General features: G+C 41.2%; 1 protein-coding gene across 3 annotated transcripts in view; it reads right to left on the bottom strand.

The window, feature by feature from the left end:
• Window positions 1-14,988, bottom strand: part of LOC143766489 (uncharacterized) — a 140,463-nt gene that overhangs the window by 92,230 nt on the left and 33,245 nt on the right. For 2 of the 3 annotated variants that reach the window (XM_077254205.1, XM_077254204.1), the window contains exon 7: window positions 891-1,051. In XM_077254205.1, coding sequence (XP_077110320.1) covers window positions 891-1,051 — 161 coding nt within the window. The remainder of the gene's footprint in view (window positions 1-890; window positions 1,052-14,988) is intronic. The other variant, XM_077254206.1, reaches the window with a different exon arrangement.

Consider the following 14,988-nt stretch of genomic DNA (forward strand, 5'->3'; position numbering starts at 1 on the left):
TCTCCGGTGTGTAACAAGATTACATTTGTGGTTAAAACATTTCCCACATGCTGAATAGGAAAAAGGCTTCTTCTCTGTGTGAGTTCTCTGGTGCATAACAAGAATAAACTTATGGTTAAAATATTTCCCACATTCTGAACAGGAAAAATGCTTTACTCCTGTGTGACTTCTCTGGTGCTTAAACAAATTTGTTTTATGGTAAAAACAATTCCCACATTCTGAAGAGGAAAATGGCTTCTCCCCTGTGTGAGTTCTCTGGTGTGTAACAAGAAGACTACGTTTGTGATTAAAACATTTCCCATATTCTGAACAGGAAAAAGGCTTGTCCCCTGTGTGAGTTCTCTGGTGTGTAACAAGACTACGTTTGTGATTAAAATATTTCCCACATTCTAAACAGGAAAAATGCTTCACTCCTGTGTGACTTCTCTGGTGCTTAAACAAATTTGTTTTATGGTAAAAACATTTCCCACATTCTGAACAGGAAAAAGGCTTCTCCCCTGTGTGAGTTCTATGGTGCTGAACCAAATCTGATTTCTCGTTAAAACATTTCCCACATTCTGAACATGAATACGGCTTCTGCCCTGTGTGGATTCTCTGGTGCTTAACCAAATCTGATTTTAGGTTAAAACATTTCCCACATTCTGAACAGCAAAAAGGCTTCTCCCCTGTGTGAGTTCTATGGTGCACAACCAAACCTGATTTTCGGTTAAAACATTTCCTACATTCTGAACAGAAAAAGGCTTCTCCCTTGTGTGGGTTCTTTGGTTTATGGTATTTCCATATACTGAATGTGAAAATGACTTATTTTCTTTAGGAGCAGTTTGTGTTTTAATGCTTATTTTGTGACTTTCATTTTCCTTTGTAGTCAGTAATAAATCAGAAGACAGGACCTGTTTCAAAGGATCAGATGACAGATCTTTGCTGTGAAGGGATGATGGTATATCTGAAGTCATGGCATTCAATTCAGTTGCATCCTGTGGGATTTTGAGATCATCTGATTTAAAAACTGAAGATGTCAGCTGTCCCTCTGATCTCCGGGTACAGTCATCTGCTAAGAAAAAAACAATTTTTGAATAAAATATCCTTGAATTTTATATTTTTGAACATTTTGACTGAAACTGTACATAAAAATGGCAAGCTATGTAAAAAAAAACTGTAATTATTTACCAAGACAATGACAGTTCACAGTCTAATAGAAAATCTTATTAGATGAATCAGTAGTGCATGGTGTTCAACTGTTTGTTCATTCTGCCTCCCAAATATTGAATAAAAAGAAATCAACCAATGCTATGTAGGCGAAAATAATATCAATTCTCATCTCACAAAAAACAAGTCCCCACTCGGGACCATCATCTGTCAATGGAAAAACAGAGGTTCCCACACTATTAGTGACTCAAAGGCTGTTGAAATGCAAGAGGGTTTCCATAAACCAATCCAGGAAAATCTGCTCTCACTTCTGAGTCTTGCAGTGTGCAAAAACAAAATTTAGGATCCCTGTATTTAGCAATATTATAGTGAGCACAATCTGGGCACTAAGTGTTGGGTAATAAAATGGCAAATGTGCAATTTTTCACTCTCCAAATTCCACTGCATGTTAATTTCTGGAAAGTGGCTGTGGAATCAAAATATTCAGTACTCCTACATATGTGGTAAAAATTGTTGTTACCCCTCGTTTAATGACAGAAAATCCCACAACAGTCACCAAAATAACTTGAATCTGACAAAAGTAATAATAAATAATCTATAAAAATGAACAAATGAAGGTCAGACGTTGCTTTTCAACCATGCTTCCACAGAATTAAGAAAGAATGAAACTCATGAAATAGGCCTGGACAGAAATGATGGTACCCCTGAAAATGTGACAAAAGGGACATGTTAAATCAAGGTGTGCCCTCTAAGTATCACAGGCTTCTACAATCTTTTTTATTTATTATTACTTTTGTTAGAGTCAAGTTATTTCTGTGACCATTGTGTGTTTTTCTGTCATTAAACGAGGGGTACCAACAATTTTGACCACGTGTGTATAGATGATAACCCTCAGTGAATTAATTTATAAAATGGAATCACTTTATGGGGATTTCGACTGTTCTGGTTTTCTGTCATTTAGTTATATTAGGGCTAGGGTTGATCGAATAGCTTTTGCATAACTCCTTATCCTAATAGCTATAGCGCTTACCGAATAGTTGCCTCGGGAACCTTGTTACATGGAGCGCTCCCGATAATCATCTGTTCAGGGCTGCAGCTGCCTGTGTTGTGGCTGTGTGACAGTCACAACACATACAGTACATGCAAAGCCTGTGCCTGTTTTTGGGCTATCCATGCATGTGTTGTGACTGTCACACAGCCACGAAACATGCAGCAGCGACACCGAAGAGTTCATTATCAGGAGCGCTACAGGTATCCAGGTTACCAAGGTAGCTATTCGGGAAGCGCTATAGCTATTCGGATAAGCACTTATCTGAAGCTATTCGATCAACCCTAGTTAGGCCTTCTGCATATGGTGTGTCGAATCTCCTCTGGGATCTGTTCCTGCTGTCCAGCTGGAGTAATCTGCTCCCTACTTCAGCCATTTGGAAAGTACCACACCCTACTAAAGCTCAAAGCATATGACAGGAATCTGCCAGAAACAACATTGTTCTCCTCTGGTTCAGTCCTCTGTGCTCACCTTGTGGCTTGTGTATTTGCTTATTGTTGTGAACATGGCCCATTTACTGACTACTCGTGTCTTCTGATTCTGTCCTTCTGGTTCTGACCCAGCTACCTGACTTTTCTTCTTGCCATCTAATACCACAGAATAGCGAGTAACACCATGGTCCAAGCCTAAGGGTCCCAGTGTAAGTCCAGATACATGCAAGGGTGTTAAAGGGCGATGAGCAAGGCAATCCTTGGGATATGGAAAACAGAGAAGATAGTGCCAAGCATGTTCATGGTGGATATCTTTTGAGCAGCCAGGTGACCCAATACATTGTGTCTGCAATCTAGTCTAGCTAGATCTACATTCAAATAGCTACATGGCGCTCCTTGCCTTCTGAACACTGCCATGTGCCCAGACAGTACAATTGTATGTAGGGTATTGTGCAAAGTTGGAAAATAATTTGTAGAGATCCATTTGTTTTCTATTATCCTTTGTGAATAATTTCAAAATTATCACTACATAATGTGACACATGTCAAATATGAAAAATGGGGCCTGATTAGGAACACAAAACTGGCTGCGGGAAGAGGTAAAATTAGAGTATTTTTGACACTGACTACTGTAATCAAAAACTGTGACTATAGGAAATAACACAACTACTGAAATCATCAACCTCAACAGTCTTCATCAGTAATAAATGAGTAGCTAGTAGTGAAACCTCTCTGGTGTAATTAGAGCACGGGGCTCGGTGACTTCACAATCTAAACTATCATAAGGTCCAATATTTTCTGTCAGATGAGTATCAAGAAGAAATGTTACACACTTAAAAAGAACTAACACCTAACAAATGTCCCAAAGCTTAGGCAAACAAAGGACATAAACTCAAAACTATATATACACAACAAAATAAAGGTATCTAACAGACCACAAAAGAGTATAATCCTTCAATTGGTGTTTATTAAATATTCAAGATATACAAAGAAATTTCTTTTAAGTAACCACAATAAAAAGAAGAACCACTGGCAACTAATACCAAAGGACACACTGTGACCAGCCCAATTAGCCACTGGTATTAAATATTCATGAGTTAATGACTCCCGTAGCCCATTCCAAATAGAAAATGGACAATTTATGTCCAAATGTGCAAATATGCATATTAGCATTGGATTTACATATATATTAATAAAGTGCATAGTGCATCAAGGTCAAACACCGACCGTAAAGTGCAGAGTCAAGCTAATAATAGACAGACACAATGTACTCACTAGGTGTCAGCTGGCTTGGTGCTGGTAACAAGAGGTCCCTGCCGAGCCAACGCACGTTTCGTTGAGACTTCCTTAGGAGGCGTGCATTGGGGAGGGGGCTCTGGCTATTTATCTACAGTCTGGCCAATAGAGATGCAATTATGGACATTTAGTTGATTCGTAACATCCGCTATTATGCTGCTATAGAGAGCGCAGTCGTATAAGTGTCCCACGCACATCCGGGATTGCCGGCGCATGCGCTGCTGCCGTGGCAACCAAGGGACCCCAGCAAGAGCGGCCATGGAGCGCAAACAAACAGAGCCGTCATGGAGACGGAGTCCGCGTGCCGTGCGCCGCCCCAACCGAAATCCGGAGCCAGGGAAGCTGCGCATGCGCACTCCGGATCTAAAGAAGACAAGCATTTTAAAGCGATGCCCAAGGGACTATATACCAACGTGACGGTGCAGTAACGGGGCCACAAAAGATATACATCATAGTGAATATTAGACAACTCACATCGGAATGTAGTCACCATAATTAAAGTTACTACGTGCAAAAATATGAGAATAGCAATGTATCGAACAACAAATACTGGAACAAATTAAACAAAAACAGGTAAGTATAAAGTGCAAAGACATACAAGTGTAAATATAAAAATATGAACAATACGAATAATAAACCAAGCAGGCATACATAAAAAATATATATAAATAAAGAGACCTAGCCTGGCTTGTTAGTTATCATATTACAACAACATGAAAAATGTGAGGGTAACAATGAATAAAAGTGAAGTTATTAAATAAATCCTAATACTGAAACCATAGGGCTGCCAAGAAAAAAATTAATACAAAACTAGCAATAATATAACTACATATATTCTTATAACATTGCAGTTCAAATGTAAAAGATGGCTTCTTCTTGGCGTCCATTGGAGATTGATCTCAATAGAAGAAAACTTGTAATTCAATGAGTGAGGTAGATGCGCATCATCCAAACAAGCAAATAGCAGGAGGCAAGACTAGAATATTAAGAAGAAATAATTAAAACAAGCAGCAATAGATTGAAAATAAACATATTAAAAATAAATATATAAAAAAACTGACAAATGGCCATTAACCCCAACCCCCCCAAAAAACGTGTATGATGTCACTATAAGAAAGACCCAAACCCAAAACCCCATTGAGGCCATATGGAGTAACTGTATTGAGTCTGTATATCCAACGGCTCTCTATCCTAGCTAAGGCTTTAAATAGATCACCACCCCGTAGACCCAGAGATACCTGGTCAATAGCTTTAATTTTGAGTTTACTAGCGTTACAATCGTGATGCAAAAAGAAATGACGGGGAAGGGTTTTTAATGTTTCAACATCCTTAGCCGTTTTTGCCTTCTCTATATCGCGTACATGTTCTCTAGTCCTTATCTTAAGTTCACGGGTAGTCATGCCAATGTACACTTTGTTGCACGGACATTGGGCGTAATAAATTACCCCTTTTGAGGCACATGTGAGCCTATGGTGAATAGTAAAAGTACGACCACCCTGAAGATTAGAAAAATCTCTACTCTTTACATGGTTCTGACACCCCTTACAAAAAGTACACGGGAAGAAACCATGTATTGGATCACTTAGTCCTTTCATTTTTTTATCATTTGGAGAATAATGACTCCGAACAAGTAAGTCACGAAGGTTATCTGATCTCCTGGCAGTGATCATTGGTTTATCAGAGAGAATATTTTTCAAGATGGGGTCTGAACGTAAGATACCCCAATGTTTAGTTACAATTTCAACGAAGGCCTTCCATTGACAATTGAAGGGGGTAATCAGTCTCACCTGTGTGTCGTCATTAGTTCTAGATGAGGACTGTTAAAAGAGGTCATTGCGAGGGGTCTGGCATGCCCTTTTATAGCCACGACGGATTTGCCTGTGGCTATAACCTCGTTCTCTGAAGCGACAATAAAGGTCACGAGCCTGATGTTGGAATTTTTCTTGACTAGAACAGATGTGTTTGATCCGTAAATGTTGTCCAATTGGAATTCCACTGATGGTAGACTGGAGATGTGATGAGCTCGCATGTAGCAATGTGTTAGTGGCAGTGGGTTTCCGGTATACATTGGTCTCTATTAGTCCCTGAGAAGAGACGCAGACATCCAAATCCAAAAAATTGACCTGTCGACCATAGGAGAAGGTGAGCGTGATATTCAAATTGTTTGCATTAAGTTTGGCCATAAAGCAATTGAGTTGTTCATTGGTTCCCATCGTCAAAAACACATCGTCAATATAACGAATGCAGTGGTGCACCTTGCCAATGTGCACCACTGGATCACTAAGGAAAATGTCCCTCTCCCAGGCACCCAGAAATAAATTTGCATAGGATGGAGCACAGGCGGCCCCCATGGCGGTCCCCTGAAGCTGGATATATATTTGGTCAGAGAAAATAAAACAATTATGCGTGAGTATGAATTCCAAGAGCTGCAGAATGAGATCAGATATTGGTTTCTCTATATCTCCAACCTGAAGGAACCATGAAACCGCCCTGAGTCCGTCCTGATGCCTGATGGATGTATAGAGACTTTCTATATCTCCTGTGACAAGTATCATATTGTTCTGAAACAGGAGACCATCAAAGCTACGCAAAGCTGCCGTGGTGTCCTGAATAAATGACGGAAGTTTATTGACTAGAAGCTTGAGATAAAAATCAATGATCACTGCCAGGAGATCAGATAACCTTTGTGACTTACTTGTTCGGAGTCATTATTCTCCAAATGATAAAAAAATGAAAGGACTAAGTGATCCAATACATGGTTTCTTCCCGTGTACTTTTTGTAAGGGGTGTCAGAACCATGTAAAGAGTAGAGATTTTTCTAATCTTCAGGGTGGTCGTACTTTTACTATTCATCATAGGCTCACATGTGCCTCAAAAGGGGTAATTTATTACGCTCAATGTCCATGCAACAAAGTGTACATTGGCATGACTACCCGTGAACTTAAGATAAGGACTAGAGAACATGAACGCGATAATAGAGAAGGCAAAAACGGCTAAGGATGTTGAATCATTAAAAACCCTTCCCCGCCATTTCTTTTTGCATCACGATTGTAATGCTAGTAAACTCAAAATTAAAGCTATTGACCAGGTATCTCTGGGTCCACGGGGTGGTGATCCATTTAAAGCCTTAGCTAGGACAGAGCGCCGTTGGATATACAGACTCAATACAGTTACTCCATATGGCCTCAATGAGGGTTTTGGGTTTGGGTCTTTCTTATAGTGACATCATACACGTTTTTTGGGGGGTTGGGGTTAATGGACATTTGTCAGTTTTTTAATATATTTATTTTTAATATGTTTATTTTCAATCTATTGCTGCTTGTTTTAATTATTTCTTATTAATATTCTAGTCTTGCCTCCTGCTATTTGCTTGTTTGGATGATGCGCATCTACCTCACTCATTGAATTACAAGTTTTCTTCTATTAAAATCAATCTCCAATGGACGCCAAAAAGAAGCCATCTTTTACATTTGAACTGCAATGTTATAAGAATATATGTAGTTATATTATTGCTAGTTTTTTATTAATTTTTTTCTTGGCAGCCCTATGGTTTCAGTATTAGGATTTATTTAATAACTTCACTTTTATTCATTGTTACATTCACATTTTTCATGTTGTTGTAATATGATAACTAACGAGCCAGGCTAGGTCTCTTTATTTATATATATTTTTTTATGTATGCCTGCTTGGTTTATTATTCGTATTGTTCATATTTTTATATTTACACTTGTATGTCTTTGCACTTTATACTTACCTGTTTTTGTTTAATTTGTTCCAGTATTTGTTGTTCGATACATTGCTATTCTCATATTTTTGCACGTAGTCACTTTAATTATGTTGACTACATTCCCATGTGAGTTGTCTAATATTCACTATGATGTATATCTTTTGTGGCCCCGTTACTGCACCGTCACGTTGGTATATAGTCCCTTGGGCATCGCTTTAAAATGCTTGTCTTCTTTAGATCCGGAGTGCGCAAGCGCAGCTTCCCTGGCTCCGGACCTCGGTTGGGGCGGCGCCAGGCGCGCGGCACGCAGACTCCGTCTCCATGACGGCTCTGTTTGTTTGCACTCCACAGCCGCTCTTGCTGGGGTCCCTTGGTTGCCACGGCAGCAGCGCATGCGCCGGCAATCCCGGATGTGCGTGGGACACTTATACGACTGCGCTCTCTATAGCAGCATAATAGCGGATGTTACGAATCAACTAAATGTCCATAATTGCATCTCTATTGGCCAGACTGTAGATAAATAGCCAGAGCCCCCTCCCCAATGCACGCCTCCTAAGGAAGTCTCGACGAAACGTGCGTTGGGGCGGCGGGAACCTCTTGTTACCAGCACCAAGCCAGCTGACACCTAGTGAGTACATTGTGTCTGTCTATTATTAGCTCGATTCTGCACTTTACGGTCGGTGTTTGACCTTGATGCACTATGCACTTTATTAATATATATGTAAATCCAATACTAATATGCATATTTGCACATTTGGACGTAAATTGTCCATTTTCTATTTGAAATGGGCTACGAGAGTCATTAACTCATGAATATTTAATAGCAGTGGCTAATTGGGCTGGTCACAGTGTGTCCTTTGGTATTAGTTGCCAGTGGTTCTTCTTTTTATTGTGGTTACATAGTTACATAGTTATTAAGGTTGAAGGAAGACTTTAAGTCCATCTAGTTCAACCCATAGCCTAACATGCCCTAACATGTTGATCCAGGGGAAGGCAAACAAAACCATGTGGTAAGAGTAAGCCCCACCATGGGGAAAAAAAATCCTTCCCGACTCCACATACGGCAATCAGACTAGTTCCCTGGATCAACGCCCTATCAAGGAATCTAGTGTATATACCCTGTAACATTATACTTTTCCAGAAAGGTATCCAGTCCCCTCTTAAATTTAAGTAATGACTCATTCATTACAACATCATACGGCAGAGAGTTCCATAGTCTCACTGCTCTTACAGTAAAGAATCCGCTCCTGTTATTATGCTTAAACCTTTTTTCCTCCAGACGTAAAGGATGCCCCCTTGTCCCTGTCACCGGTCTATGATTAAAAAGATAATCAGAAAGGTCTTTGTACTGTCCCCTCATATATTTATACATTAACATAAGATCACCCCTTAGCCTTCGTTTTTCCAAACTAAATAGCCCCAAGTGTAATAACCTATCTTGGTATTGCAGACCCCTCAGTCCTCTAATAACCTTGGTCGCTCTTCTCTGCACCCGCTCCAGTTCAGCTATGTCTTTCTTATACACCGGAGACCAGAACTGTGCACAGTATTCTAAGTGTGGTCGAACTAGTGACTTGTATAGAGGTAAAATTATGTTCTCCTCATGAGCATCTATGCCTCTTTTAATGCATCCCATTATTTTATTTGCCTTTGTAGCAGCTGCCTGACACTGGCCACTGAATATGAGTTTGTCATCCACCCATACTCCCAGGTCTTTTTCATTGACGGTTTTGCCCAGAGTTTTAGAATTAAGCACATAGTTATACATCTTATTACTTCTACCCAAGTGCATGACCTTACATTTATCCCCATTAAAGCTCATTTGCCATTTATCAGCCCAAGCTTGTAGTTTACATAAACACTCTCGCACCTCTCCAGTCCATCCTTAACTCTGCTGCCCGTCTAATTAATCTCTCTCCTCGCTACACTCCTGCTTCCCCTCTTTGCAAATCCCTTCACTGGCTCCCAATTTCTCAGCGTATCCAGTTTAAATTACTAACACTGACCTACAAAGCCATCCATAATCTTTCTCCTCCGTATATTTCCACACTAATCTATCAATATCTTCCCTCACGTAATCTCCAGTCCTCCCAAGACCTCCTCCTCTCCTCCACGCTTATTCGCTCCTCACCCAATCGCATCCAAGACTTCTCTCGAATATCACCCATCCTCTGGAATTCAGTGCCCCAACACATCCGGTTATCCACTACTTTTGGATCCTTCAAAAGAAACCTAAAAAACCCAATCTCTTCAAAGAAGCTTACAGCCTATAAAGACCACACAGCCACCTCAACACCATTGGAGCTACTGCAACCCTCGACCTACTGTCTCCTTCCCCATAATCCTGTAGAATGTAAGCCCACAAGGGGAGGGTCCTCTTCCCTCTGTACCAGTCTGTCATTGTTAGTTTTGTTTACTGTAAGTGATATTTGTATTTTGATGTAACCCCTTCTCATGTACAGCACCATGGAATTAATGGTGCTATATAAATAAACAATAATAATAATAATAATAATCCTGTAATATAAAATTGTCCTCCTCTGTATTGATTACCCTGCAGAGTTTAGTGTCATCTGCAAATATTGAAATTCTACTCTGAATGCCCCCTACAAGGTCATTAATAAATATGTTAAAAAGAAGAGGGCCCAATACTGACCCCTGTTGTACCCCACTGCTAACCGCGACCCAATCCGAGTGTGCTCCATTAATAACCACCCTTTGTTTCCTATCCCTGAGCCAGCTCTCAATCCACTTACACATATTTTCCCCTATCCCCATTATTCTCATTTTATGTAACAACCTTTTGTGTGGCACCGTATCAAAAGCTTTTGAAAAGTCCATATACACTATATCCACTGGGCTCCCTTGGTCCAGTCCGGAACTTACCTCTTCATAGAAGCTGATCAAATTAGTCTGACATGAACGGTCCCTAGTAAACCCGTGCTGATACTGGGTCATGAGGTTATTCCTCTTTAGATACTCCAGCTTAGCATCCCTTATAATGCCCTCCAGGATTTTACCCACAGTAGAGGTTAAGCTTACTGGCCTATAATGTCCGAGTTCAGTTTTTGTCCCCTTTTTGAATATTGGCACCACATTTGCTATACGCCAGTCCTGTGGTACAGACCCTGTTATTATGGAGCCTTTAAAGATTAAAAATAATGATCTATCAATGACTGTACTTAATTCCTGCAGTACTCGGGGGTGTATCCCATCCGGGCCCGGAGATTTGTCAATTTTTGTGATTTTTAGACGCCGCCGTACTTCCTGCTGGGTTAAGCAGGTAACATTTAATTGGCTGCCATGGGATTTTCTTTTGTAAATACTGATGAAAAAAAAGTCATTTAACATATTGGCTTTTTCCTCATCCGCATCCACCATTTCACCCAGACTATTTTTAAGGGGGCCAACACTATCATTTTTTAGTTTCTTACTATTTATGTACCGTATTTTTCGGACTATAAGACGCACCGGACCATAAGACGCGCCCTAAATTTGGGGTGAAAATTGCAGAAAAAAAGATTTTTTATAAGATGGGGGGCCGTCTTATTGTCCGAATTTACAGTATCTTACCTGAGGGCTGGCGGTGGCAGAGCAGGGTCACAGGAGGCATGGTGTCGGCAGAGGTGGGGTGAGGCGGTACGGCGTGCACCTGAGCAGGGTCCCTGTTTAGGTGGGCGACGCCACGGCCTGGTGTCCATGGGAGGGTGGCAGCAGTGGTTACCGACAGAGGTGCTGGGATCAGGAGGCACAGTGAGAGGTATGGCGTGAGAGGGGTCCCTTTCCCCGGTGAGGTGATGCAGCAGCCTGGTAATGCAGCAGAGCCGGGTGAATCCTGTTGTTACCGTAACGGCAGAGGTGCGGCGGCAGAGTTGTGGCGGCAGAGGTGTGGAGATGAGGAGGCGCAGTGAGCGGGAGCCGGGTGAATCCTGTTGTTATCGGTGCGCGCGGCCATCTTCCTGAGGCCGCGCGTGCGCAGATGGAGGTCTCTGCTGCCCGGGGCTTCAGGAAAATAGCCGCGATGGGGATCGCTGCGGCCATTTTCCTGAAGCCGAGATGCGAACTCGGCTTCAGGAAAATGGCCGCTGCGATCCCCATCTGCGCACGCGTGGCATCCCGCGGCCATTTTCCTGAAGCCCCGGGCAGCAGAGACCTCCATCTGCGCACGCGCGGCCTCAGGAAGATGGCCGCGCGCACCGATAACAACAGGATTCACCCAGCTCTGCTGCATTACCGGGCTGCTGCATCACCCCACCGGGGAAAGGGACCCCGCTCACTGCGCCTCCTCATCTCCACACCTCTGCCGCCACACCTCTGCCGCCGCACCTCTGCCACCGCACCTCTGCCGCCACGGTAAGCCTGCATTGCAAATATAAGACGCACCCCCCATTTTCCCCCCTTTTTTGGGGGGGAAAAGTGCGTCTTATATTCCGAAAAATACGGTAGTTAAAGAATATTTTGGGATTATTTTTGCTCTCTCTGGCAATGAGTCTCTCTGTCTCAATCTTTGCTGCCTTGATTTGCTTTTTACAGAATTTATTTAATTTTTTGTATTTATTTAATGCCTCATCACTACCTACTTCCTTTAATTCTCTAAATGCTTTCTTTTTGTCACTTAGAGCGCCCCTTACAGCTCTATTTAGCCATATTGGTTTCCTCCTATTTCTAGTATGTTTATTCCCATACGGTATATACTGTGCACAGGTCCTATCCAGGATGCTAATAAATGTCTCCCATTTTCTTTGTGTACTTTTTTGTCTCAGGATATCGTCCCAGTTAATTGCGCCAAGATCCTCTCTCATCCGTTGGAAATTTGCCCTCCTGAAGTTTAGTGTCCTTGTCACCCCTCTACAACACATCTTATTAAAGGAAACATGAAAACTTATTATTTTGTGATCACTATTCCCCAAGTGACCCCCAACCCTTATATTTGATATGCGGTCTGGCCTGTTGGTTAATATTAGGTCTAGCAGTGCCCCCCTTCTTGTTGGGTCCTGAACCAGTTGTGAAAGGTAATTGTCTCTCATAGTTGTCAAAAACCGATTACCTTTACTGGAACTGCAGGTTTCTGTTCCCCAATCTATTTCAGGGTAGTTCTTTGTATACCTTGTATATTTAATAAAGACCAATTGAAGGATTATACTCTTTTGTGGTCTGTTAGATACCTTTATTTTGTTGTGTATTTAAAAAGAACTGTGTATAATAGTGCAGAGCTGTGGTGTCTTAAAGGGAACCTGTCAGCAGGATTGTACACAGTAACCTACAGACACTCAGGTTGGTGCCGTTATACTGATTACATTGATACCTGGTGATGAAATCCGTCTTGTGGTTGTTGCTTAATCTGTATTTGTAGCTTTCAGTTAATGAGATTCTCGTGCTCTGGGGTGGGGCTGTGGTCGTGACTGTGGGCGGGGCTTTATGTGGTGCCCTGATTACATATGCATCTGTATTGGCTTATGACAGGTCACTGACCCCTCAGTGACCTGCCCCACATTTTTACATAATGCATATAATAGGGTTAATATTATTGTTGATTTTGCCTATAATATCCCTCCTTATGTACCTGTGTGCCTTGTTTTTCCTCATGTTTAATGTATTTGTTCATATTTGCCCCCTTTTTCATATGTAAAGCGCCATGGAATAAATGGCACTATAAAAATGTATAATAATAATAATAATAATAATAATAATAATAAATAATAATAAATAATATTGTATGGCTTAGAAAATAAATCACATCCAGCAAAATGTCACCGGCGATAGCGGCGCCTGTGCAGTAGCATCTATAAGTAAGGGATAGATGCAACTGGCAAGCGCCGTCGGTGTCATTTTGTTGGATGTAAAAAAATGTCTAAGCCTCACAATAGCCACAATATTATAGGTATGATCAACAATAATACCAACATTATTATATGCATTATGAAAAATGGGGGGCAGGTCACTGAAGGAGTGACCTGCCATAAGCCAATAGAGATGAATATGAAAGCAGAGTATCACAGAGCCCCGCCCATAGCCCCGCCCACAACCCTAGAGCACGAGAATCTCTAACTGAAAACCACAAAAAAATTAACAAAAACCACAAGACGTATTTCATCACCAGGTATCAATGTAATCAGTATAACAGCGCTGACCTGCCACTGTCTGTAGGTTACTGTGCACAATCCTGCTGACAGGTTCACTTTAAATTTAGATCTTAGGCATTTGGAAGAGGAGATGGAGAGCTTTTTTTAAGACTATCAGGGAGTTACAGACTCACATAAGTCAGGCAGGACAATCCCACCACAATTAAACTATCACATAGAATGAACAGGTAAAAAAAAATACATTTTTTATGATATGTTACATTCAAAACAACAACATATGTACGAGGGAAGAACTTCAACATTAACCCCTTCAAGTCGCGGCCCTTTTTCGTTTTTGTGTTTTCGTTTTTCGCTCCCCTCCTTCCCAGAGCCATAACTTTTTTATTTTTCCGTCAATATGGCCATGTGAGGGCTTATTTTTTGCGGGACGAGTTGTACTTTTGAACGACATCATTGGTTTTACCATGTCATGTACTAGAAAACGGGAAAAAAATTCCAAGTGCGGTGAAATTGCAAAAAAAGTGCAATCCCACACTTGTTTTTTGTTTGGCTTTTTTGCTAGGTTCACTAAATGCTAAAACTGACCTGCCATTATGATTCTCTAGGTCATTACGAGTTCATAGACACCTAACATGTCTAGGTTATTTTTTATCCAAGTGGTGAAAAAAAATTCCAAACTTTGCTTAAAAAAAAAAAAAAGTGCCATTTTCCGATACCCGTAGCGTCTCCAATTTTCGTGATCTGGGGTCGGGTGAGGGCTTATTTTTTGCGTGCTGAGCTGATGTTTTTAATGATACCATTTCGGTGCAGATACGTTCTTTTGATCGCCCGTTATTGCATTTTAACGCAATGTCGCGGCGACCAAAAAAACTTAATTCTGGCGTTTCGGATTTTTTTCTTGCTACGCTTGTTTAGCGATCAGGTTAATGCTTTTTTTTAATTGATAGATCGGGCGATTCTGAACGCGGCGATACCAAATATGTGTAGGTTTGGGTTTTTTTTAATTGTTTTATTTAGGATGGGGCGAAAGGGGGGTGATTTAAACTTTTATATTTTTAATATTTTTTTCACATTTTTAAAAACTTTTTTTTTTCACTTTTGCCATGCTTCAATAGCCTCCAAGGGAGGCTAGAAGCAGGCACAGCCCGATCGGCTCTGCTACATAACAGCGATCATCAGATCGCTGTTATGTAGCTGAAATGCAGGTGTGCTGTGAGCGCCGACCACAGGGGGGCGCTCACAGCTACCGGCGATCAGT

Source organism: Ranitomeya variabilis, chromosome 4 (genome assembly GCF_051348905.1).
Source record: "Ranitomeya variabilis isolate aRanVar5 chromosome 4, aRanVar5.hap1, whole genome shotgun sequence".
Taxonomy (NCBI): Eukaryota; Metazoa; Chordata; class Amphibia; order Anura; family Dendrobatidae; genus Ranitomeya; species Ranitomeya variabilis.